This window comes from Antrostomus carolinensis, unplaced genomic scaffold (assembly GCF_000700745.2).
Source record: "Antrostomus carolinensis isolate BGI_N321 unplaced genomic scaffold, ASM70074v2 scaffold16616, whole genome shotgun sequence".
Taxonomy (NCBI): Eukaryota; Metazoa; Chordata; class Aves; order Caprimulgiformes; family Caprimulgidae; genus Antrostomus; species Antrostomus carolinensis.
The window spans coordinates 1,841-29,704 of record NW_010322648.1 but is presented as its reverse complement, the minus strand read 5'-3'; the positions used below and the strand labels follow the sequence as shown (position 1 = coordinate 29,704).

At 38.7% G+C, this 27,864-nt stretch overlaps 1 protein-coding gene across 1 annotated transcript; it reads right to left on the bottom strand.

Annotated features, from left to right (window-relative positions):
* Positions 1–1,515: 1,515 nt before the first annotated feature.
* TRUB1 (TruB pseudouridine synthase family member 1) lies at positions 1,516–27,864 on the bottom strand. The gene is made up of 7 exons (XM_010170319.1): positions 27,768–27,864; positions 23,308–23,363; positions 10,179–10,260; positions 6,041–6,113; positions 4,619–4,758; positions 3,467–3,523; positions 1,516–2,051 (listed from the first exon to the last, which is right to left on the bottom strand). Exons 2-7 carry the CDS (start codon positions 23,335–23,337, stop codon positions 1,837–1,839), a joined length of 597 nt encoding a protein of 198 aa, XP_010168621.1. The 5' UTR covers positions 23,338–23,363; positions 27,768–27,864; the 3' UTR covers positions 1,516–1,836.

Sequence of the window (27,864 nt, the reverse complement as noted above, 5' to 3'; positions counted from 1 at the left end):
TGTTCACTGAACAATAAAACATAAATTCTATCCTCTCTCTAAACAAAAGCTTTATTAATCTTGCATAGACTTTAGTTTCTAATTTCATAGGAAACAAAAATCCCTATAGATGTCTGGAAAGGCATCCTGCAATGAGAAACTTCAGGATATTTATTTCATTTCTTAGCTTGAAAGTAAGGTTGGAACTTGATCATTTCACTTACTATCAGCACACAGAGAAATTGCTTTTTGTAAGGTGCAGACAAAGACAAAAAATGCAGCATGTGGAGATTCAAGGCAAATTGGGAATAAACACAACTTCTTTTAAGCAACAGAGGTAATAAGCTACCATGATAACTTACCATGGAAAGTAGCAAGTCCATTAACACAGAGTATTAAATCAAATTTTCATGTCTCTATGTAAAAGCTACAGCCTAATATAAGCACAAACTCTCAGCTTAACAGCATTCAGTCACTCATAGTAAAACAGTCAAGTCCCTGTATGCCAGAACCAAAACCCAAAGGTGTAGGAGCTGTACAAAGCCACAGCAGGCCACTTGACCAGCAGTAGCATAAAACCAACCGTAAGAGCAGGCAGTCCATTCCTCCTTGGTGACATTTTAGTGACAATTTCAAAATATCACATGTTCAAACCACTCCTCATGTTCCTCATTATGATGGAAACAAGAGCCATTATAATGGAAAACAGAGCCATTACTAACTTGTATGGGGACACATAGGGAAGTCCTTTTAGGATAGTGTGTAATGACTAGGGTGCTAGGAAACAAACTAGGGTGCTTTTTAGCCTTCTCAAATAACTGTCTTTCAGTCATTTTGAAAATCCCAAGAGAAGCAGTGGTGAGAAATAATCAATGCAATCAAATTCTGCTGACTACGTGAACTGTGGAACAGGCCCTCACTGCCCCAGTGAAATAAAATGGTTTCAGCAAGGATCCTTGCTGGTGGATCTCTCTGTTGCACATACAACTTCCAGTCAGGACCAAGCAGGCCAAAGCCCAGAAGCACATCAGCCTTCTACCCAATCCACAGGAGACAGCTTAAGCAACACAAAGATGGCAAAGATAAATTCCATAAGCCCTAAGGAGGACATAACAGTTAACTATACTTTAAACTATGGATGGTCACCAACTGGGACGTTGTACCAGAATAAGCTATGTACACATGTAATGATGACTGCATTCTTCAGAGCATTTGTTATCAAACAATCACTTTTGGGGATTGTTTATACTCAAAACCATTCACTTACACTGATATTTTGGACATAACATAAAATATTAGCATCTACATTTAATGCATTCTGGGTAATATTTGACTGAAAGAACAATCTGCACAAGAAAACCTCCAGTAAAAAGGATGTATCTGGAAACGGATATCAAGAAAGTGAATTGCCACACCACGTTCCTTCTTGTATTCTTCAAGCTATGACACTCTTGTCACCATGGTATTTCAGGGTTTGAATACCAGCTATAAAGAAAAATACAATTTTTTTTTTTTGGAGGACATTTATCAAGCCTTAATGTTTATAATTTTTTATTGAAGAATTAGAAACAGCAGCTGTATTACACCCTACAAGTTCTTTAAAAGTTTATAAAGATTTGACATCAGTGGCAGACCCATTTACAGTGTGCAAGAAGGAAAATAAACAGATTAGGGAAGAGTAGGTGCTGGATATTTTCAGTGCATGTTTGAAACCCAGGAAACAAAAGATCCATTTTTCTTGCATTGCAGTTTGTCACCCTCCCAGCACAGACCCATAAATTTACACAGGAGGCAAGACAATCCCAATCCAATCTTACAATGTCTCAATCATTCAGTCTTTTTCCTTGACCCAACTTATCACTTATCTTCACAGCTCACAGCAGTTTCACCAGGATGCTCTGTCTTCAATTTTTTATGAGATGGCTCTCCTGGGAGAAGAGACGTGCAATGCTCTAAGGATCGTGCAATTTCATCAATTGTCCATTTGTCTTCATAAAGGGTGTGCTCCTCTAGTGTAAATGGCCCTTGTTTGGTTCGGGTCAGCTCTTGCATAGTGGCACAGGTAGAGAGTTCTACAGTAAAGGAGAAAAGAGGATTTAGAAAAAGTCTATGGTCAAGTTTAACTATTTGCAACTCACCTAAAATGTATTTTACATGCACCCTTCTACGTTATTCTGCTTTGTTTGAGAAGGAAGTTCAGGAAATTTTATCATTTCTTTATATCTTCTTAAATTTGAGCCAAGGAATTCCTCTGATTTCAGTGATCTCCAGTGTAGTAAAGAGTTCAAAGAGTTACCCCTATCCTAGCAAAAACCAGGACAATCTGACAGAAAGCTGTCAAAAGGTTTTCCAGATTTAAAACAAAATGAAAAGAAAGAAAATAATGACGTAAGACATAAGCAGAACATTCTGTATTCACAAGTGACTTAGAAGACCAGGTACTATTTCTCCACAGACTTTAAGGCCTTAGCACTTCTTGCCTTCAAAAAGATTTTTTGACTTTTTTTATCCTGTGCCATCTATCAGGATAATATAAACCAAGAAAAGGAAAAATAAAAATATAAACAAATGCTCTGCTATGTTAAATAAGTACCAGTGGGATAGAATTATGTAATTCACAGTAGCTACAAAACATAACAGCAACCAGAGCTGACTTGTAAGTGCACAGGTACACTAAAATATTCTCTACCATCCTTTCTGATGCAGGAGGATTTTTACTGCATTTTAAATTTTTGAAAAGAAACCAGCTGAGGACAGACTTTATCTTCCTTTGTCATTAAAGTACTAAACATAACCCATTATGCTCAGATAGCAGTAACAGAATCTTTGACTCGCCTAAGCACAAATAACAACATTGAAATTCATAGGGTTATCCCACATCACTTTCTTTCCTGATCTGCAAATGTATCATTTAAAAAAAAAAAAAAAAAAAAACTGAAATGGATTATCTGTTCTCCATCATGCAGTTTGATAGATATAGAGCACAAGACAAATAACCCTGTGGGAAAGCAATACCATTCACAGTTCAGGTAAAGGAGTAAGAAAACACTAGAAAAATCATCACAAATGTAGAAGTCTTTCCAGCAGATAGGGTTTATTATGTGCATGGTAACATTCTGTGCAATCTGTTTTCAAAATGTGATGAATAATGCTTAAAAAGACAGTATCTTTCTTCTTATCCTTAATCTGAGTTAGCTTTAACATATGGAGGAGGAAAAAAAATCTCCACCTTGCCTTGTATTATCTTGCTCAGTGCTATTACTTGCTCCATTTTTATCCCCCAGCCCCCAAGGTCCTCTGGCAATTATTGAGCCTTCATTCCCCCATGCTCCCAAGGAAAATACCTTACTTATAAAAACAAGTGATAACACTAGAATTCTGCAAAATAACACATAGGTCTAGTTACTGGAGATATACAAAATGACCATTTTTTTCCATAAACAGACACATTCATTCCTCAAACTGTCACGGGTTTTTTCATGCCTACCTTTGCCAATGTCACTGACCAGGCTCCTGACATAAAAGCCACCACCACATTCAACATCTGGAATGTTAATAATGACATGGTAAATTGCCAGTGCAATGTGAAATCTACTTTACATAGAAACCATGCCCCCACATAAATGTAAAAATGCGCTAAGCAAACAACCCAGTGATAAAATATTTATAGCATGCAACATCAATTATTCATCCTGTAACATATGTGCGGGTGAGATTGCTGAACTAGACAGGAGGGAAAGCAAATACAATGGCAACTGAACTAACTCACTAGAAATTAAGTACTTGCTGTGGTATGTTAACAAATGCCTCAGTCTTTTTAATTTTAAAAGTTTCAGAAGGTTGTTTCATATTTCTAATGACGAAAACAAGTTATTTCAAGTATAGTCTAAACTTAGCATCAATGCTTTTAAGATACTGCACACAGGCAGCTCCAATAAAATTTTAAAATTCACTTTTAACTTTCTCCTAGTCCTTCCCTTCCCCCTGTGCTAGTCATCCAACCATAAAGTAAGGACTGAAGTAACACTGAGTCCTGTCACTCATACCTGCTCATCACATAACATCTGGTCCATTAGAGGACTACGGGTCAAGTAGGTAGCTGATCAACACAAGACATTATCTTGACTTTACAGCAGCATCAAACATTTACAACAGTCTTTTTGGTTTATTTATTAATGGGCTCCTTAATGTACTACCCAAGTTTCCTCATATACGACAGAAAGAAGGACAAGATACTGCCTTCCTGCCTCCTCAACCAAGAAAGAGGCCTGACAGTAACTGATACTGGTCCTTGCTGTGCCCTGGGAGAGATGCCAGCAGGTCTGGGCATCTGGGTAAAAGAATGGGCAAAGTGAAGAAGGCAGACCTGAGAAAAGAGGAGTGAGCTGGAGGCTGCAAAATCATGGACAGATGCAAATAATCCCCTGACCAGCCTCTCACAATTTTCCCTCACAGAAAGATTACATATAATCAGCTTAACTTAAAACCAAAATACAGCGCTTTTACTGCACATGGACCCCCACCAAAATTAATAGCTGAGGGAAATGAAACCCATTTCACTATCTGAGTCCCATTCTGAGTGCAAATAAACACTAACAAGCTGGGAGCATCACTCTATGTAATAATCTTTGGCCTTTACCCAGTGTGAACAGTGGTGGCTGGAACTGTTGGAGAGAGAGGCTGTACACTCTTACTGGCCGAGCAGGCTTTGCTTCGACTGCTTCTCCTCTCTTCATCAGAGTTGATAGCCTTTCTCCATCCTTCTTCAAAGCAGAATAGCTGATCAAATAGAGCATGAAAACGTGGATCATATGGTTGTAATAGAACAAGTTTCCCATTTTTCAGATCTTGTTAAAATTGTGCTACAGTTGCATACATTTTACCCTTCTAATCCTCTCCAAGTGCTCACAGAAAACCCCCAAACCTAGCAAGTACTTCTGAAATCTCTTGCACACAGAATATTCTCATTCACCAGTAGCTATGTAAATTGGAAAACAAGAGACGGTCCTGTATTTATCTCTTGCTGTACAGATTTAAAAGTGCTTCATCACTCAATTTGTAGTTTATGAAAACAAAGAGTTTCCATAAGGGGTACAACACTTGCAGCTGCCTCTAACATACTGCCTCTCAGAAGTTTGCAGGCCAGACTCTGTTTTAGTGTTATGCTGAGCTGAGCACAGGGAGCCTCTCAGGGAACTCCTGTAATTCTGCCTTGCACCTTTACTCGTCCCACACCAGGGTCTTCCCTCAATAGCAACTGCCAAGTTATGTAGCCTTGTTCTAGGGTGTTTAGGGGACCACTATAGAATAATAATAATAATAATAATAAAAAAAATTTCACTGATTACATGAAACTTTATCCAAAGCTCCAACTTTGGTCTTGACAGAAAGTTGACCATAAAAAAAATCTGCTCAATTTGAGCAGAGGGTAATTTGAAACAGGTCCCATGAAGCAGAACACCTACTGAATTACTGACCTTACAGGGCTCACATTGGAATCACAGCAACCGACCCATTGCAAATGCAAAGGAAAGCATGTTAGCTTACATCACCATAAAAGCCATCTGTCACAAGCTCAGTGCTTGCACGTTGCCAGCTACTATGGATCACCTGACTAGAAGAAATTTGCTAAGCTACGGAAGCTCAGTCACTAATCACTCATTCATATTCTAAGTTTTTAAAAAAAACTAATTTGAAGTCATTTAAGGCGCTTCCACACAGATGTCAGTAAGGTTCCCCTTACCCTACAACTAAAATTAAAGACTTGGAGCTTTGTTTTCTAATGGGAAGACAGGATAGAAGCCATCAAGCCCTGCAAAGCTGTTTAAGACTGCTTTGTTACTTACATTTATCCAAAAAAACCACTGACTCCAGGTCACCATTTGTGCTTGATGTTCAAATGGGCATGACCTGCAGTTGCAAATATTAAACTCCTAAGACTGCCTTGCCTCTATCCTCTTGCCAAAATGTGTCTTTTTATTTCTGAGAGAACTGTCTTCCATTGGCAAGTTCCAAGAGCTGAACACAACTGCCAAGAGTGTCTGAATATTGTGGAACTTACAGTGGAGGAACCTGCATTATGTCCCCTGTGAATTTTTGCAGCACATTTTCAAGATCTCCTTTTGTTATCTGGTCTGTAGAAAGAAAACAGTAAGTATGTTAGCACTGATTATTCGCTTAACACTAATGGCATCAATCACACTCTGTAAACAGATACACAAAAGAGTTCTCTCTTGTCTGAATTTAGATTGGGTGAAAAACACCAAAGAAAAGAGATCAAAAACAGAATGTAGGTAGGAGTGTGAATTATCACAAAAAGAGTGGAACAAACTGTCCAAGGTAATTAAGACAGTCTGGACACTTTCAGAAGGGCAGAAATCCCAATATACACAGTTTTCTGTTGCAATTTCTCTCTCTTGGGACTGCAAATTCATTTTTCTTGGGAACTACACAAAAACTACAGAATTTGTCCTATTCTAATTTTTGTTAAAGGAACAAAAAGAATAAAATGCTCATCTAACCTTGGCAACTTCTCTTTAAGAGTACCTAACTGTGGGGAAAAACACAACAGATTATTAGAGAACAAAAGCCTTGTGTTTTTTTGGTTTGGTTTTTTGTTGTTTTTTTTTCTAGTGAAGAAAAAGACTGCAGGTGGAATAACACATCAAACAACTAACCTGCAAATGCACACCAGGGTATTGTTATATATTAAGTAAGGCAATTTTACTGAAGAAATCCTGTAAAAGAAAGATAGCTTCTTTAGGCAATCTACTCTCTTTTAAGAGTAAACATATACATCTGTCTCACTTTTATTAGAAGGCTATAACCTAAGTAGATGATTGCACTGGTCCTTTGAAATTCTATTCATTAAAGATGACAATTATCCCTAATTTGTTTAAAGAGTACCAACATAAGATCAGCAATCACAATGCACTTCAGTGCATTTCTACTGCCTAGGACTTGACCAGTCCTGTTTCTTGTAAGTTATATTCAATTAGTGTCACCCTGGGAAGTCAACAGCACCGTAGAACATAAACCAACCAAATTTACTTATTTTGTTTTGGAACAGACCTTTACTTGCAAACCTTACAAAAACAGACGTACTTCATGCTGTAAGTAACAAAGAAGCAGGTTTTTTTCCATAGTAGCTTTGGAAGATGGCAATGTGGTACCCCACTTTCTCAAAGCACACTCTGCAGCCTCAAGGGCAGATGCTGTCCCTATGCCCCAGCAGCTGTCTCCAAAAGTGTCATTAACAGCAAGGTTGCAAAGCACAAAGATCAGTCAGGGATGCTGAGAGACAGCAATGTACATCAGATTATGGGGTAGGAACAAAAAAGAAAAATCAATTGTATAGTAAGTCTGTATCTTCTTCTGAAGAGCTTCTTGCATGGTTAATTCAATCTTCTGTTTGTATTACTCTAGCAACATATGACAACAAAACTACATGGTGGAAAATTAGCCTGACCCAGCTCTATGCCGGTGATCCTGTCAGCTTTCTTGTGAACCCCAGGTTGCCTCAGACTAGAATTTAGTTTTTACAATCTAAGCATAAGTGTCACTTGGGGTTCTCTTTCAATTTTCACCCCAGGAACTGTGTTTGTGGCTGGGACATTTAATGAGACACCTGAGTTCAGTTCCTGCTCTGATCTCATATTCCCCTGACTGAGAGGTTACATCTTACCTCTGAGGAAATCACTGATGTTACAGACAATCTCTGTCTCAGAAGAAAATCCCCATGTGAGGAATGACGTATTAAGCCATTAACAAATAACATTGTGTGGTGTATTATCTAAGTAAATATTTACAGATAAGTTTGCTAAGATCTAGAATAAATCATATTTGTCTTCTGTGATCCAGCGTGACACAAGCTGGCTAGTTCTACATTCTGAAAACCTAAAACCATATGCTTTTCCATTTTATCTTTTTTTTTTTCCAGCATGCACTGCCTTTGTGTTAATGGTCAGTATTGGATTCTTGCCCTCTCCTGGAATAACACACAAGCTGGTGGAGCTTTCATCCAGCTCTTGGTCAGAAAGAATGCTCTACTTGTCTCGTCCCAGTTTTACTAAGTCTAAACTGTGTATGTGTCCCAGGCATCAGTTTGGAATCATGGCTCTGCAGGGCTCTGTGAACCAGCTCCTTTGCCACCTCTCAGCTCCCACAGCATATGTAGGGGGGAATGCAGTCCTGCTGCCCAGGAGAACGGTTTCCCTTCAGGCCCTTGGCCCACAGGTCTCCCTCACCCAGCTGTGGGCTTGGGTTTAGTAGGTTAACAGCTTGCCTTGGCAGCAAGTTTAGGGTAGCATTTAGACTCAACCCTCTAAGGAAAGCCAAAATTCAGCTCAAATATCTGGTTTGTCTGTTCTTGGAGTACGAATTTGGATTAGGGATGGTGGGCTACCCAGAGAATCATGCAGAAAACCAAGCTGCTTTTGAGAAGACACAGGTAAAGATGAGAAATATCTGCTTTATTAGAAGAAGAGGAAGGAACGAAATACAAGGTAGCATGAAGAAAAAGATGGAATATGCATGTTCTTTCTTTCCTCTTTCTGAAGAACTTAATTCTAACTGATTTGCACCAACATGGAAAGCAACTGAGACCAATTTCATAAGCATTTCCTTCAGTCATCAGCTTCAGCAAAAGGAAACTTTGTCCAGCACCTGAAAAGTGTGCTGCCTCAGCAATGCCAAAACTCCTCTTCATGAGACTGCATGATGAACTGGATCATGCAACTGATCTCAGCTTAAAAAGATAAGCAACTCAAAGAAAAGGGGTATTTTTAACCCAAATCAGTTCCCCAAGCACACAGTCTAACAGAAAGCTAAATCACCGTAACAGAGAAGGTGGTGCAGAGGTGGGAACTTCTATAACAAGAGCTGTCAGTGAAAGAAATGCTCATGAAAACAACACTCTAAATTCTGTCTAGAGTAAACAAGTAAACTGTTTCAAGAAACAATTTATTTTTTTTTTAATTAATTGATCACAGGAGTTGAACCTACTTGAAATGATATTTCACAGTTTATATGTGAGTGAGTACCTACAATTAACACTACTCAGTGCAGCAGAACCACAGCATTCACTTTCTGGAAGGTAGACATAAAAACCAAGAAAGTGTTCTCCAACCATCACAAAGTTTTGGCAACCCTTAATACCATTTGGATGTTCACACCTTCAGAAGCTTAGAGACAAGCTTAGAACTTGATCCTGAAGCAGAAGGAAATGATCCAGCATCTCTGAGTAACATTACCTAGTAAATAATACTATTTAGAACGATCCACCAAGTTAATGTGGACAAGAAACACTTGCCTGCTTTGTGCAAAAAATAAAAACTGCAGAAGAAAGGAGACTAGGGGTGAGAGGTGGAATCCAGGCTACCTTTTTCATCATGCTATTAAAAAAAAAAAAAGATAATTTACTTCATGTACCAGGTACCACAATCAGTGTGGGAACCTGTAAGAGTTGCTAAGCAACCAGTTACCTATGGTTTTTTCCTTATTTTCCACAGGTTGTGAAAGAACTAATGCCAAATACATTTGGTATGTCCCTGGTTAATCCTATGTTTTTTCTAAGAAGTCCTGGGTATTGTGGAATGCTCACTCCAATAAAATCATGTCAGAATTAATTCTGAAGCCTTAAACTCTTGCACTGTGCTCTGTGGGTCAGAAAAGTTCATTTATTAAAGTTGCTAGGACACAGACTCTAAGTAAGAGCAAGATTTGGTAGGTGAACATATGTAGAAAGTAGTTTATGCCATCCTTATTTCATGTTAAGCCATCTCTAGTTACAGGGGTGTCCTAGAGGGGGCATTCACTCCTCCACTGGCCTTGAAGGGTGTTACTAAAAGAGCATTCATGGGACTATACACTGAAAGAGGAAAATTTTACTGGATACAGCACATCATTTGTCAGTCTGTCAAAGATTTAAAATTACAGTCCTGCCCAGTTCTCTTTTCTTCCTCCTAATCTAAAGCCTGGTTTATTTTTTTTTCCCCCAACAGAAATGAACACTTGCACCGGTCATAATCACATGATGCTGGTCTGCATTATATGAGCACTGAAGTTGAAGATGAAATAATCTTAGTTTGATTTCACATTTAAATTTAATTCAGAGTCCCAAACATCTCTTCTGCTCTTCTATGACAGAGACCATTTATGCCTTCAAATTACATCAAGTATATAGATACATTTATGCTCACCATAAGGTTTTTCTTCAGTGACTTTTCCTGTAGCATCTAATGTATCGGTAGCTTTGCCCAGGAGTCCAATGGCAGTGTACTTCTGGGAAGGAAAGAGAGAGATTAGTGAGTCAGGTCTTCAAGGTTGATTTTTTTTCTTGTGTGTGTGTGTTTTGTTTTTGTTTTTTTTTTATAAAGACTCCAACTACCAAGAATTTCAAATCAGGACAGGAAGAATACTATCTGAATAGTCCAGTAACTTTGGGTAAGCAAAAGTGAAGATGAAAAGACATGGAACTAACCAAAAATTAATAGGGGCATTACATGTGCCTATGATTTCAGTTTTATAAACACCGGGAAGATGCAACATGGAATCTCATTTTTACTATAAATACATCAGTCCCATGAAGAAAATAACAGGGTGGTAAAATCAAAGTCTTTGTGGAGTGTCAGATGTCACTGTTGAAGCAAGGCACATAAAGCACTTTTCACACATTTCTTCTGTTCCTTCACAATTTAAGAAAAAAAAAAAAAAGACACAAAGATCTTTACTTGTGAAAGCAAAACACCCACTTAGATGGAAAAGCACTATAAGAGTTCTGCCATGAAATGCAGTGATATGCAATAGCCTAAAGCTGGAGTTTTGAACATCTGGAATCTGGTAAGGGCTTTGTGACCAGCATGAGGAATGCAATGCCACCGAGTGACATCTCTGCTTGTCACATGCTCTCCAAGTGTTTCTGTTTCACAGTTTTTCCTTACACAGTTCTTTTCTAAAGAATTCTTCAGTGTTACATGTTTGTAGACTGCAAGAAGGAATTAACCTGTTGCCCAGATAGTAGCTCTTGTCCTTATTGTATTTCACCTGATGTCCTCCTTTTCCACGTTTTCACCCTAAGTACTGGCAGGCTGTGAGCATACAGCAGAATCTGCTGAAGCTGACAGAAGGCTTCCCATGAACCAGCTGCCCCATGGCTTTGCACAAGGCTGCCAACACATGAAGACAACTCTGTAACATGAGTTTGGGTCAAGTCTAGAGACACCTTCAGGTATTAAAATCTGCGGTTTGACCCCCTGCCTATCCCATTCCATTCCATTTCCCTCAACTCCATGTTAAGTCCAGGGGCCTTCACAGTATTTACACAGCCTGGGAGAGGAAAACCAAACTGTTCCACACGCCTCATTCCCAGTAAGGTTCAATGAACTTACTCCCAATGAGCTAACACAAATTTGAATCAAGTTATAAAAAGATGTATCTTCTAGAAGCTGGTTGACCAAATTCTACTGGAACACATCCAAACAGGCATAAGCAGTAACATTTTACTCTTGGATGCAATGCATCCTTTTTCATGTACTTGCAAAGTACAAACAAGCTCAAGTAATAATAGTGCAGGCATATAAATCACACCTACAAACTGGGACTACTAAGACATGTCTTGATTTTGTTCCATGTGACAACCTGCCACTTGAATGTATTTCTTCAAGCAACTGCCACGAAATGGAAGAAGCAGGAATAGTCAGACAAAAGGCAGTGGAGAGTAGACTTAAATACAAAAATAACTGTATTCTTTGCTTACCACATTAAGGAAACTTTTTTCCTTTATACTGCAGATGCCTGAATCCCCTGATAACTCTGCAAAATCAGGCATTTTACAAACTTTACATACTTTTGGAACACATGGAAAAGAGATGAAAGGAAGAATGGATGAAGGCTGCTCCACAACAAATATTTAAATAAAATATAAAGTATATTATCTGCTTATAGGACCGTAAAATTGTCTACTCTCTGAGACATTTAATGATCTAATTCTTAATATTTAATAGCATGGCTAGAAAGAAACACTGTTCAGCAACTATTCTAGAGGTTAATAAAAATATGTGAGTAGATCTTAATAATCCCAGCATGATGAATGATCTTAGCAGTACAGTAAAACTCTAAATCTGAAAGTTTGAAACCTTACACACCACCTTCAGATGTTTCCAAATCAAAGTACTGATACTACTTCAGTTTGAATTACTTTCTGCCTCTTAATTCTGGTTTTGGCTATCTTGCTTCAGGCTGGCTGTTACAATAACATTTTAGAGTTGACCTCCTAGCAACAGAGAGATAATATCATCTGTTTATATGTAAACACAAACTGTATGAACAATACAATCCAAATCTCTACACTTGTCTTCCCCTTTAATTTCTACAAAAAGGGCAAAAAGCCATCCAATTTGGAAAAAAAAAAAAAAAAGCATCCTTAAAAATTAGTCACAAATCCCCATTCCTTGCAGGAGCCTTTAAAGAGTCACAAAAGACTCAAGCCAGCAATGCTATAATCCACAAAGAAGGCCACAGGTCAGGAAATTAAGAATTACAGATGGTTTATGATCAGTCTCTGGAGTGCCCTTGGGTATCTACAATTATATATCATAATTCTTACTAGCCACTTAATAGGGTTTACTTCCCCTTTGTTATTGTGCAGGACCTGGAGCTTGTAGAAGATAACATGAGAGTCCAGACTTAATCTATTGTTCCTCTTATTTTGTGTCAAAATTCAGTATTAACTCTCTTTAGACTCTAACTCACAATGCCCTCAGATGCGCTCAATGAATTCTGAGTCATTTAATAAGTCTTTGGTGACCTTTTCTCACCTGTGCTGGCAATCATTTATTTCTTCCAGTTTTATAAAATACATGTAGGGACATTCTTCCCGTACTCTTAAATTACAAATCACTGCAGGAACACAGACAGCAACTGCTCACAACAACGCTGCCTTCAACTCACTCAATCTGAAATAAAAAAAGCAAGGTAGTAAGTGTTGCAGGCAGGGGAAAAGCCTCTCAAGCGCAGACTGTGACAGGAGATATCCCTGTATCAGCAGCTTGTCAGACAATGCTCTACCAACCAACAGCCCCCACACTCTTGCCCCCTGCTCATCTCAAGAGACCAGGACCTAAACCATTTAAAGATTAAAAGCAGCACCTCAGCTTCCCTATGGGATTCCACAACAAGCAAGTGTAGCGCATTAAAAGCTCAGATGAAGCATTGCCAGTCACAACTTGCAACCACGCAGCATTGTGCAATCATTCCAGCTTCTAATGGTGGTCTGTATGGTCCCACAGCAGAACCTCACAACTGTACAACAGCACAACAACCCTGAGGGCATACAAACCTTCCCAAAACTATCCTGCATTAGGGAATGGTTACATCTCTCAGCCATCTGAAAAAAAAGGGGTTTTTTAATGTTATGGAACTGAAACAAAAAGCAGCAAAGTGATCAGAAACCCTCAAGTATAAGCAACTCTTCAATTTACAGTAGTGAGGAGAAAGACTTAAGATGCTTTATAGTGACAAACCACTGCACCCTGTCAATGATGATGTAATGTGAAAACTGTCACACAGACTGGGGGATGTAACCTCAACAAGACCAGAAACACAGGCAAGTGCCCCAGCAGCCAGACATTTACTACCATACCCATGACTACAAAGAAACATGCCATGAAAGTCAGGACTGGAGAAAGAACGGGATTACAGGAACACCTAAGAAACAAATTACAAACCCTCTAATAAATCTGACAGATCCTGGGAAGAGGATTTTTGTTTTAAGAGTCATAACCACAGGACACAGTCAAAATTACCACAAACAATAAATCATATGATTTTTACAATAATATTTTAGTAACAGAATAGCTATCATTTGGCTTCTTTATTTCATATCCAACTTCAGAGAGATCCTTATACTAACACAGAAAGGGAAAATATATCCTTGAAAAGAGAGAGGAAAAGGCAAGACTATCAGTATACATATTTAACTGGGAAAGGAGGAAGAGGAGGAGAGGGAAGGGGAATCTCCTCCCATTAGAGGGGTTGTACAGCCAGCATTGCTATCAGCTGCACAACCCACCCGGGGGCTCCTGGAGGCTGAAGCCCCTGGGCTGACTGCCAGGTTTGTCTGCCCCACTTATCAGTGCAAATGCCAGACAGACCATGGAACACAAATTCTCAGTTTAACTGTTAATATATCAAAGGTTTATTTGGAGGGAAGCCAGAGACTTGAAATCTTAAATGATAACATGTTTTAAAAGCTTTTTTCAAACATGGAGAAGCAACACTTTGGAAGAGCTAGACAGAAACACAAGGAATTATGAAATAAGGTCACTAGTAGCTGTCAGGAAGATTTTAAGATGGTTCCCACTGCAGGAATTTCCCAGGCAAGCAAACTCTCTGGAAGAGGCAGTTCATAAGAGTTCAACCAAGGATGACCCATTTTCTAATCACAGCAGCAACTGAACACAGAAGTGTAAAAGGAAAATAAATAAATAAAGGCTACAGCCCCCTGTGCAAGAGATTGAAAGCCAGGAAAAAAGGAGACATACTTGATAGATATAGAAAGTCAATGTATGCACACTGATGTCTGGTACAGCTGACAAGTTTGAGGGAACACAAAACAAACCAACCAACCAACCAAACGAAAAACCAAAAAAAAAAGTTTTCTAGAGAACCTGAAGGAAATCAGAGCAGGAGCACAGCAGGCAAGCACTGATCAGAATTAGTGCTCCTGAGTGTAAGGCCAAGGGAGCTGGGTCTCTTTAGCTTGGAGAAGAGGAGACTGAAGGGAGACCTCATTAATGTTTATAAATATGTTAAGGGTGAATGTCAGGAGGATGGAGCCAGGCTCTTCTCAGTGATGCCCAATGGTAGGACAAGGGGCAATGGGTGTGAGCTGGAACACAGGAGGTTCTGCTTAAACTTGAGAAAAACTACTTTACAGTGAGGGTGACAGAGCCCTGGAACAGGCTGCCCAGGGAGGTAGTGGAGTCTCCTTCTCTGGAGACATTCAAGACCTGCCTGGACGCCTTCCTGTGTGATCTCATTTAGGTTCCTGGTCCAGCAGGGAGATTGGACTGGATGATCTTTCGAGGTCCCTTCCAATCCCCAACATTCTGTGATTCTGTAACCCATTCAGCCTGCTCTCTTGGTGTGAGTACTTACATTTTTGTAGACTTAGGCCACTGAGATAGTGAAGAGGCCTTAAACTCTCCATTTTACAGTGACATTCTGTTTGTGTGTGATTTCTAAAGCACAACTAAGGTGCTCTGGATTTAATATTTACATAACTTATATTTGTTGTTTGTATCAAACATTAGCAGCTACCAGTGGTTTCCAGTATGCTAATCATCCACCAAACCAGAGGAGTACATGAGGTAGACAAATAAGATGAAAAAAAAAACCAAGGGTTGCCACAGTTTCAATTATTTTCCAAAACAAAGCACACTCACTAAGCAGATTCCAATATATTAAAAGCACAGAGCCCTAATCTCTTAAAAGCAGGTTGCACAGAGGCAAAATAAAGACTGTGGGATGAGGGAGGAGTTCTGTATTTTACATTAGAGCAAATTCAAAATTATCAAACACCAAACATGTCCTCTTAATATACAAACATTACAACCTCTCTTCTCTAAGATTCTTTTTTTTTTTCTCCTGAAAGAAAAAGCTGACTTTGTGCTAAGCCTGCACTAAATTTTATTTACTGCTAGATGCTGTAATTGTACTGTCATTGCTGAAGAACTATCTGATCTTTACTCTTGGACTAACAGGATTTTCTGACCTCTTATGTCAATTTATTTTAAAAGTTCAAACACTCGGGGTGACTAGATTTTCAATGTGAAGGACTAGAACCACCTATAATAGGGGAACCCACAGAAGATACTTTACCTGGAGTTCAGAGAAGCTTTAAGGTGGTAGCTAAAAACTGTAGCAAGTTTAGGTTTTAGCATCAGAGGGAGGGCAGGGAAGGGGGCAGAAGAGGGAACAATCCCAACATTAACAGGAACACTAGGTCACCTGAGATAGCATCATAGCCACACATCACTTATAAACACAACAAAGGCTCCCAAAACCCAAGAGGGGATGCAGGCTAATGTCCATAAGTGGCTGCCTGTAACCCACAGGCTCTTTATGCAAAACTTTCTGACACCTGCTCTCTGTGGAAACCTACCCCACTCACCAAAATGTGTCAGGTTGGCTCTTAAATGTCATCTTCAGGTTTAATATCTGTTCTTTACCTGTTTCTCACCTAGGTGTTCCTGCTTCTCATCTAGGTGTTCCTGCTCCAGCAGGGGGATTGGACTAGATGAACTTTCAAGGTCCCTTCCAATCCCTGACATTCTGTGATTCTGTGTTTCCTCATTCTGTCTTCTAGCACCTACACCACAGATTATTCAAAATAAACAAAGATGACTTTCAGCTTCTATCTGAGAAACAGTTTTAAGGAAATTCATAATTATTTGCCTAGAAATACAGCACAGCCCTTCCAGAAGGTTAAGACTTTCTAGGTACATACAAATTCACAGATAAAACTGAAATTCTAAAAGGCAGTGCTTTTAGAATTATGGAGATGCTTAGAAAGAGCATCTCCAAGTTACTAAAAAAGAACACTACAGAAAACAATGCAGAATGGCTAGTTTAATCTCTTAACATCTTTCTTTTTTGTGATTTTTATTAAGAAAGAGAAAAGCCTTGATTTTTTTCTTAATGAATGCAAGCAAGGACTGTACATGTAGCACAGACATATACACAATTATAAAAAAGGTCAAGAGGAAAGAAGGCAACATTGACCTCCTGAATGGAAGAACAGAAAAATCACACTAGAGCATGCTCTTAAAATATTCTGCATTTTTGGAGGAAAGAGCTTCTGCAGCACAATAGGTGCAGTCTCCTCAAATTTTCAACAGTTTTTAAAAAGTGTGAATATTAATAGAGCATGAAGCTGAGCTATTAATAGATCAGGCCTCTGGGGTGAGCATAAAAGAGACTCGAGCAATACACAGCATGCTAAGGCAGCTTACTAATGGTACTACTGCAGGAAAGTGCATATCTATACTATTTAGCAGCTTCTTCTACAACTTTGTTTTGGGGATACCAGGCAGGGCAGGAAAGAGTGGGTATTCATATCAGCCTCCTCTCTTCATATGATTTGTTATGAAAAAAGCAGGTTAAAAAAATGTATCATATGTTTTGCAGTAACAGGTAATTAAAGACATCAACAGTGTGTAACATGTAAGGGGCACATTTAAGACCAACATATCCAGCTAACACTTTAGCCCTTCCCAATTCCTGCATCCATCACTGTGTGGGCTTAACATTCTCTCACTTCATGTTTTTTTTGTACAGACACCACTTCAAGTTCTGATAACACCTTCTAAACATTCTCAAAACACATCAAAACCAACATCATTCCTGCATTTTACCAGCCTTCTTTTTATACAAGCATTGTCCTTGCCACAAAATAAGGAAGACAACCATACTTTCATAAACTGACATTAATCTCTAGTTAATATCTTGAGGCATTCAGGGAGTAAGAAATTTGTTGTCACTAATGTAAAATAATACAGAGGATAGAACCCAACACTAAGTGTGCATAAACAATGATGGGTCTCTGAACCAACATCCTCTGCTCTAGAAAGAGGTCATGGAATTACAACAGAAAATTCTGGTTCTGTGAAAATTTCTCAGATGTCAGTAGTGGTTTATAAAAAAAAAGCAAACTATTATAGCAGTACTTGGATATAGCTGTTACAGACAACAGACATAAGTAGGACAAGTTTTATTAATAGACATGACATCTTTGCACTGTACTTCCTTGTATGTTTGCACAATACTGTAACAAATACCATGTAACAGAAATGTCAAGACTTCTCTGTCCTATAGCTATATTTCAGGAATGTAATATACTTCATCTAATGCACAAAATAGTAACTAAATGGGTGAAATTAAGCAACCACTGCCTGTCAGGAAGAATTCACCTAGCCAGTCCACAAGGGCTGAAACACATTCATCTGCCCGTGGGGTAACATCTCTCATAAAACAATCACTCCCATCTACAATCTGCCAGTCCTGTTCCTCAAGGGAAACCTATAAAAAACCTTTCAAAACAAGCCTGGGAACTAAAATTCATAACTCCACTGGGTTCAGAAAAAAAAATCATGGGCTCAATAGAGACATCAGATTTATGGCACACTATAACGTTACCTCACTCTAACCCCTTCACATGCCACGATGTATAATCTACCAGTCTCCCTCCCCTAGGAGATAACCTTATCATCTCTTTCTTTCCTCTCCTACCTCCCTTGTAAGGAAACAATAATTTCTTTGGGCTTGAACAGAGGCAAAGTAATGACATTTTGTGTAGCTACAATTCATTTTGCTTAAATGAGCAGGTCACATACTGCACTCTTTCTTTTGTTGCCTCTCCCATCTCAATACAAACAGAAACTTGGTCAGACCCTTGGTTATTGTGGATGGGATACCATAAACAAAGAGGTGTGAGAATGTACCAAGGGCATGAACCACAGAATGAAAAATGAGAAGGTGTTGCAGATAAATATTTCCAAGGGAAAAAGCTAAAGAGCAAACAAACCGCTTTCACCTGGATTCCTCCAAGACAAATACAGACAGTTGGATACGAGAATACTGCAATTCAGAAGGAAAAGCCTAACTAAAACCACAGATGAACACAAGCAATATGGGAGCTGAAGAATCATCAAGCAATTCACAACAGCCTTCCTCGCCATGTGACTGGAAGCCTGGCTGAATGGTTGTGAACAAAACGTTGCTACCCCACAGAGGAGATAAATTGTTTTCTTACCCTACTTTATTAAAGCAGGTAATAAAATGCAGCTCATCTTTGTGGAATAGTCTTGGGCTCTTACCTATAACAGTTGCACACCCAGAATTGTTAGTATATGACACTCACAAGCATTAACTATTTTTATTTCAGAAATGGTCTAAAAGATACCTACTTCATTAAACTCTAAACAAATCTGAAATACACTTAGGTTTAAAATCCATGGCTTCTATTTTAGACATGAGAAATGGCTGGCATACCCAAACACCTAGTTTTCTGTACTATACCAATTAGTCTAATAAAAAGTATTACCACCAGCCACAAATCTCATCCTTCCAAGAGAATCTTAAAAATATCAGAATATGAAGAAGAAAACAGAACACATCATTATGCACTGTATGAACAAATAGTTTTAATTTTACCAGCTCCAAAAGAAAGCAAGACAAAGCAAAGAGCTCAGCTGGTGATACCATAGAGGAATTTTTAAAATTAAAAGTAAGAGCACACACCACCAAGAGGATCCTTCAAAAGGAAAGTCAACTCAATTTTCTTGGACTCATAACTCAAATATATGAAATGGAGCACAAACTGCTTCTGAAATGTTTTGGTTTTGTTTTGTTTTGTTTTTTAAAAAAACACACACCAAAACAACAAAGTCAACCACAGCAAGGCTCTTCAAAAAGAAAATCAGGATTTAAAAAAAAATAGCACTTACACCATCATGGTGTGCATGTTAATGTGCAAACACACAAACATTGGCAGAAGAACAGAGGTCTCAGAGATGCCGAGTTCTTATAAACCTCCTGAAAGAGACAGATAGAGGAAATAAATCTATTGCAGTTTCCACTAAGGAAAAGGCTCCAGAGGGAGCCCCATTGTATTACTGGCTACCAAAGAGTCCACATGGGGCTTTGGTGTCTAATGAGCTGTAAACAAGTGAAGTCACAAGGAAAGGCTTCATTAGTTCTGCTCCTTATAGAACTACTAGATGTGCTTTTTAATGCATTATTAATTCATTGAACTCATTGTCAAAAGACAGAAGCTAAGGACTTAATTCAAAATCATGAATTCATAGAGAAACCTAGCAAACCTTAAGAAGTTAAGGGATAAAAATTACAGCCTAATTTTTAGAACAGTAAAATAATCACAGGAGGTAAAGAAATAACCTTCTTTATGGACACTGTGTTCCACAGCATCTGGTGCCAACCCTCTATAGAAATCATTTTACAACATACAAACTCTAGTCCCGGAATCACACTGCAAGAAGTAACTTACATGAGTTAGAAATTCTCTTACATGATTTGAACCAAGTCCTACTCAGGCAAGCCCCCTCTCACAGGCTACAGTGTGCAGAACAAGTCTTGAGAGCTGATCACTGAACTCGCACTCATGTTCCATCCAGTATTCATAAGAACTCAAATTTTAACAATTATAATAAATCAAAGTTGTCACATATCAGCTCACTGATTTATCTTCATTTTGCCCATAATAGTTCTTTCTCTTTCTAGCCCTTGTTATCATTTGGAGCTTGGGTTTTCTAATCCATTTCCCCTAAAAAAAAATAAATAAAAATCATCACTTCTACACTGTATTTGAGACAGACTAGCCACCCATAAGACTGAGTCGTTCAGAAACAATTTACCATAATAAAAATTGGTCCACCCACATCATATTCATTTTACTGGTGAAGCATGAAATATTTTCTCATTTTATTATCTTTATTTTGCAAACACAGTAAAACAATTTCTCTCAAAAGAATGCAGTGCAAAAAGTCTAAGCAAGACCAAGGGCAAGTCCTAGAATGCAAGAGGAAAAGTGTTTCTCCTATGGAACATGTACTAAATGCTCAGCATTTAAATTCCAGATCCCAGAGGATTCAGCTTCTCCCCCTCACTTGGAATATTTGAAACAAAATAAAGCAAATAAACAAAACCTAAGCCAGCTTGCACATATTTTTATTTCTGGATAAATATTAAGAATTCAATGAGAAATCTGGAACACTAAGTAGGTATTGCCCTTGGCTGCATATTCTATTTGTTTTGAGTTAATTCATAAGGAGGTCAAACCAGTAGAGAACTAGATTTACACTGAAAGAGTAACACTCCCTGTATAATGTGCATGAGTTGCAAATCGAGTGATAATGTTCAGAGCTGCCACACAGAGTCAGGGAAGTTTCACACAACGCTTGGGAAAAAAATCAGAAATAGTCCAATCTCTGGCAGAGCCACCATATGGAGTTTACTGCAATAACATATGTTTTGGCCACTCAGCATAGCTCTGCTGCCAACAATGATAGACTGAACTATTTCTTAACAAGATACATTCCTATAAGCAAACAGTAAATCCTAACCAGAGAGGCTTAGACAGTTCATCTGAGTCTTTACAGTAATAAAAGGAAGAAAAACACCACACTACAGCATACATTTTAGCACCCACAACGGTGAAAAAGATGAAATAAGAGAATAAACTCCTAGCACATGGCATGGGATGCAAAAAAAACCCCCAAAAAACCCCACTGAAACCTATTTAGACAGTTATGGATTTATCTGTATCAGATCTTTCACCACATTATGAGCCTTTGTTGTCAGTGTGGTCAAAAAAAACAAATAGGCAGATATCTGAGAGATCTCTCAACTTCCTTAAGCCTCTCAAGTTACTGTGTGCCTAATTTGTTTAAGTACAACTAGAAAATAGGAAAGCAGAGACAAGTTGCAAATGAAGGCTCATGATGGCCATGCCACCTGGCACAGATGTTAGCTATTTCACATCCTCTGCCACATCAGATCACACAAACAGTTGCCGTGGAAGAGCTGATGTACTGTAAGGATGGAACTTCACTTGCCTCATTGAATCAAGTGCCCACAGCCTACACCAATCTAAGGGCAGGTGACAGCTTATTGATCTCGTTGGGGTAGCTCATCAGACTGCCCCCACTGCCCATTTCTCCTGTGTTCCCCTCCCTTGTGCCTCAGCAGCAGCTAAAAGCCTTCTTGAGCTATCTGCGTGCAAGGTTTGGCTAGATAACACTCCTACTGGCTACAGGACGTCAGAGTGAAGTTGCCAAGGAGCGTGCTCATACTCTTTTCTGCCAAAAAGGTTGAAACTATTTCATCCATCACAGTTGTTTCCACTGTGAACATCAGCTGAAGAGATAATTCAATTGCTTTACATATTTTTAAATCAACAATTTTCACACATTTAGCTATGATGACTTAATTTAGCTGAGGTATCACAATGCCTTTTATTAACTTAAAAGTTCTTCAAAAGATGTCAGGTGGTAACTGCTTACACTTCCACTGTAAATCCAGCTCTGTAAATCCAGCTCCAGCTGCTTAGTGCATGTTTCAAAATACAGATGCCTCTGAAACTTGGTCCTATAAACCAAATGCAAACCCATTACAGTCAGTGCAGAGACTGACACTGACTACAGTAAGTTCTGGATCAGACTCTGCAGCTACGACTTTTTATCCTGGTTGTATTTTCTTCTGTCAAATTATTTTGAGTTGAACTGAAAATTGTCAATCAAATTCTACCTCAAGTTATCAGTTCAACACCTGTAAAGAGCTTAAGTGTTCAGGCCAGAAGAGAATGGGAAAAAATACCAGAATAAAATGCATTAGAAAGGCTATCAATTTGCTGAGCCCACTATTGACTTTCCCCTAGTAGAAAGTGACATCTGGAAGGCTTAATTGATTTCTGCATCTGTCATTCCTACTCAAACTTCTCATTTAAAAATAATGGCTAAACCCAGAGGATTTTATTTGCAAAGAAGGAATCAACACTGGCAGATTATTCTTGGGAGTACGTGCAATTGTTTTTGTATGTAACACCTACAATCTGGAGTGCACTCACAAAAGACATAGTACAATTAATCAAAAGCAGCAATGAATAAGATTGCTCTTTGTCAAAGCTCTAGTCTGGATTATTTCATGCAGCCACGGGGCTTTGGTTTCTTACATGTACCTATCCATGTGTTTGTAGAGCATCCATCTACAGGAGCTGCAGTCTGGAAGCACAGCTACTATCACAAATGCAAAACACATTTAGTTCCAAAACGTGCCTCTTAAGGCCTTATGGTATTTAAGAAGAGAGAAAAGAGGCAAAGACTATCTGTTACTGCAAGCTAAATAACAATTATATTATCTACATATAAGGAAAACGAACAAAAACTGAACCATCATACATAACTATATCCTGAAAACACCATTTACAGTGTCATCTTCATTGCAGTCTTTATCCTTCTCTTGTTTCTTTGTTTAAAATACTAAATATTCTAGAATTCTTCCTGTAAAATAGGAATTTGGTCTTTATTAACATTTTGTAGAAAAACTGAGACAAACAATTATTTTTGTTTTGGACATAAAAGTCTTAACATCAAATTTCTAAATAAATACAAAAAGGAACGGAAGTACATATTTTAACTAAATTCATAGGATGGTTGAGGTATTTGTATGTTGGTGCAGCTCTTCATTGGAAGAAAAAAAAGAAAGCAAACAAGTAAAAAACCTCACTAATACAAGTCATTTAGCACTCCTTACCTTGGAACCTGCCAACATAGTTTTCAGCATTTTTGTTCCTTTTCCAATACCAACCACTGCAAAGACAAAAGGAGAAATGCCACTTCAAAACCAGCTCTGCAGCTCCCTTATTCAACACTATTCATTACTAAATATTATGCTAGTCAGAAATACTGCCTTTCTGTTAGCATACAGAGTCAAAGCTGATGAGAAAGTATCTGTGATGTTCACATAACACAAGACTAGTGAAAGGCAACAAGTCTAAAGCAGAAGATAAATAAGCTTCATCTATCGTTAAAATGCTTTAATTCAACACCTAGATTTATTTAGCTTTTAATCACCAAATAAATGGATAGTGCAATTAATGCCATCTCTGGTTTGATGAAGGCTATGGCTCACTAATAATGCATCCAGCCTTCATTGTAATTAAACAGCCCTTTTAAAGGTTGATAGTGACCCAGAGAAATACAGCCAAGATAACATAATCAAATTGTTTATCAGGCTTACAGCAAGAAAGTAAAATAATCAAAAGGTCCAACTGCCTCTGTCAAAAATCTTTTATAATCAAACCCTCCCACTATTGTGTACGTACAGACTACTGTCTTTTCAATTTTAAACCAGTACTCTGCAAAGCAATGATCAGTCAGCTTTTCACAAAAGAAGCAGATGGAAAAAGAGCTCTATTTTATTTTAAAGGTTTGTACAATGAGGTGCCTTCCTTGAATATGCTTTTCTATTGATTTTCTCCACATACAGCAAGCCAAAGAAACAATGACAGCAGAAGGAAGATGGGAAACAATGAAAATTTTAGAAGGAAATTAGTTTCGTGTACAACTCATGGAACACATAACAGCTGATGTCCTTGATTTTAATAAAACTACAGGAGTTAAGGGAGTTAGAAGGAAATCAGCTTTGTGTTAACCAGGAGCCAGTACCAAAAGCATCAAACCAGACAATTAAAATTTTTTTTAAAAAAAACCCAAAAACTTGTGCTCTACTGCTTCTCAGTCTTCTGCTTTCTGAGACTCATCAGACTACTTCTTATTCTCAATTACTTGTCTTCTTGTTCCTGAGGGTTTTTAGTCACACATGCCCTTGTGCTTGCGCTTCTGTGTACCTTCAGTTCAGCCTGTTCCTGTCATATTCACCAGATAGGAAAGAGCTGCAACACGTCTGAGAAAAGGAGATAAGCACACAGATAAAACTTCATAACTAAGCACTTTTCTTGCAATGTGATGACATCACTGACACTTCAACATAACTGCTGAGCTGAAATCTGCTGGAGTGCCAAGAGATTCAATGGAATAATTTTAAAGAGACATTGAATTATTCTGTGAAAAAGACACTAACAATTTTCCCAATTAATCATCAGCTTCTGTAGCATGTGTTATTATTGAAAGGTGACAGAAACTAAACTTGCCAGACTACACAGAGCGTAACAAGGTTGAACTGAACTTTTTATTTTTCACTTCCTAGCCTCTAAACCACTTCCTGAATGGTATTTGCTACTTGACTTAAATAATATCTATTTCACTTTCAAAAGAATTACCATCACTCACTTACCTCTGCCTTTTATAAATGGCTTAAATTCTCCTAGGACAGAGGACCTCCAATCTTCTTTACAAAACGCAGAGTACACATTACAGAGATCACAGAATCACAGAATGTTGGGGATTGGAAGGGACCTCGAAAGATCATCCAGTCCAATCCCCCTGCCAGAGCAGGAACCTAAATGAGATCACACAGGAAGGTGTCCAGGCGGGTCTTGAATGTCTCCAGAGAAGGAGACTCCACACCCTCCCTGGGCAGCCTGTCCCAGGGCTCTGTCACCCTCACTGTAAAGGAGTTTTTTCTCAAGTTTAAGAGGAACCTCCTGTGTTCCAGCTTACACCCATTGCTCCTTGTCCTATCATTGGGCATCACTGAGAAGAGCCTGGCTCCATCCTCGTGACGTTTGCCCTTAACATATTTATAAACATTAATGAGGTCTCCCCTCAGTCTCCTCTTCTCCAAGCTAAAGAGACCCAGCTCCCTCAGCCTTTCCTCATAAGGGAGATGCTTCACTCCCTTAATCATCTTGGTGGCTCTGCGCTGGACTCTCTCAAGCAGTTCCCTGTCCTTAAACTGTGGGGCCCAGAACTGGAGACAATATTCCAGATGCGGCCTCACCAGGGCAGAGTAGAGGGGGAGGAGAACCTCTCTCGACCTACTAACCACACCCCTTCTAATGCACCCCAGGATGCCATTGGCCTTCCTGGCCACAAGGGCACAGAGATGTGCTCATTCTGAAAAGATGTAATGGTTCTCCTCTGAAACCTTACCTCTAGGTTTTAATTTTGACAGTTTTTAATTTTTTTAGCATAGTTCCTAACTGCCATATAGAAACAAGCCAAATATTTACAATTCCCATTGTACAGCAAGAAATAGCTCTAGATGGATATTAAAAGAAGATACTCATTAAGACTTGATCTACAATTCCTTGCTGCCTGTATCTAAAATATGACACTTAACAGTGAGAAGCAGAAGTTGAGTCCCAGCTCCCACCACCTTTCAAATGCAACAGAAGCCACTGATGAGGACAGACGAAGATTCTGCCTCAGACAGCAGTCGCTCCAGGCTCCTACCAGTGCGGGGCCATCACATGCCACCTGGTCTCTAAGGTGCCTTTCACTCACACGCCATAGATCACTGATCTCTGTCTCCAAGGTCCTTCCCCATCTACGTTTGGTGTCAGTAGGAAAAGAAATACAACAGTATATTTTCTGATGAAAAGCACTGCTCAGTTATCTGCAGTACACTTGCCACACTAAGCAAGACTCTGTATCAACTTAATTCCCACGAACAAAGTTACAGAGATGCACTACATAAAATTTGTGAAACAGGAGTATAAATCAAGAAAGAAAGATTAGGGACTACAGAAAATAAATACTTCTAGTATACTACTGTCCACGAGGAAAGAAAGCTTCCTGCCCTACCACCCTATGCCAAAAAGCAGCACACATTTTCTGAATAACTTGTTTCTGTTATGTCCTCCCCTCTCTCCTCATTATTGTACCTGAACTTGCAAGACATCTAGGTACATTCCCTTTCCCACTTTTTGTTTTCAGTTTTATTCTTTCCAAATTAGGTACCATTGATTTTTCTCTGTGTGTTTTGTATAGCAGTGAAATGAAAGATCCTGTACCTTTTTCTAATTGATCTACAGCATATTAAATTGATGAGCTTCCCTGTCTTTACCAAGCACATCAAGCCCAAGTACTTTTTGTCATGCCACAAGAGCAGGCTTTGGAGACTGCTGGATATCAGAGAACAGTAGAAGAAACAATTAAGAAGCATGAGTGATTTTTCTTTTCCTATGGATCAATGTTGCTCACCTCCCACAATGAGCAGTAGCAATACTCAAAGGGAACATCTGTGTAAAAGGAAAATGTCCACTTCACCAATACACACAGTATTCTAAAGGGAGCAGCCACACAGTACAGGAAATTAGAACAAAAGGAGTTTACTTCTAGCCCAAGAATGTTACATTTTGTTCACAGGTGACAGAGAAAGATAATTACCACCCTATAGGCCTCTACTAGCAACAGTCTTGGCAAACAACATCCCCTTGAAGCACAGCTCTCCCTGAGATGTCATTACACCAAAACTCAGTAGATTTACTTCCAGTGTACACTCATAGTGGCACCCGTTGATTTTCAATACCAAAACAGTATTGCTGTTACTTCTTCTAGCCAAGTAGAGCTACAAAGCTACAATTTAAGCAAGCTGTAGTTTGCATGTTACTTATCAACAAAACTATGGGCAACAATATATAATTTGGGAGTAAACCAATCCAATGGTCACACCCACAGCTCAGCTTTCCAGCATCGGCAATTGACACATCCTGTTCCTTCACAAAACAAAGGAATTCAATAAATGGATTACCATCAAGAGAAAAAGACAAAATCTCTTTGATGACTCTTCTTTACAAAGTAAGATAGGACAAGAAGCAAAAACTGTTTCTGTGCTGAGCCTCAAAAAAAGCAGTAGCTGATTGCTCTTATGCATCTTTCGTGTGGTGAGTATTACAGCCCAAAAAGCTCCCTCAAAATCCCAGAAAAGCCTTAGTTTAAGAAAAAATACTTTAGAAAATTGTGATAACCATAAATCTCCAGCTTAAGTTAAAAAAGCCATCAATTTCTGAGGTAATTTAGAATTCATTACACAAGAGTCTGTATTTTCATGTAATAACTGACAAGTTATTTCAGGAGCTTAAGCAGGAGGGAATAGAGCATTCTGTTAAGGAACACATTATATGCATGTAAAAATACATGCAGAGGAAATTTAACCCAGACCACTCTTCCACAGTAACCCGTCCTTCCCCTAAAACCACAAAGCCTGCCATGTGTATCTCAGATTGTTCCTCCACCTCTGACTTCATGTAGGCATGAAAATGTTTCCTAAAATCATCTTTTGATGATGGTATTTATATTTTTCATTACCCAGAACTCCCGCCGCTGCACTGTCCAAAGTTCCACCATGTCCAATTTTCAAAACCTGGTTTCTTTTGTTCCCATTTGTTTGCACACCAGCTTCTGC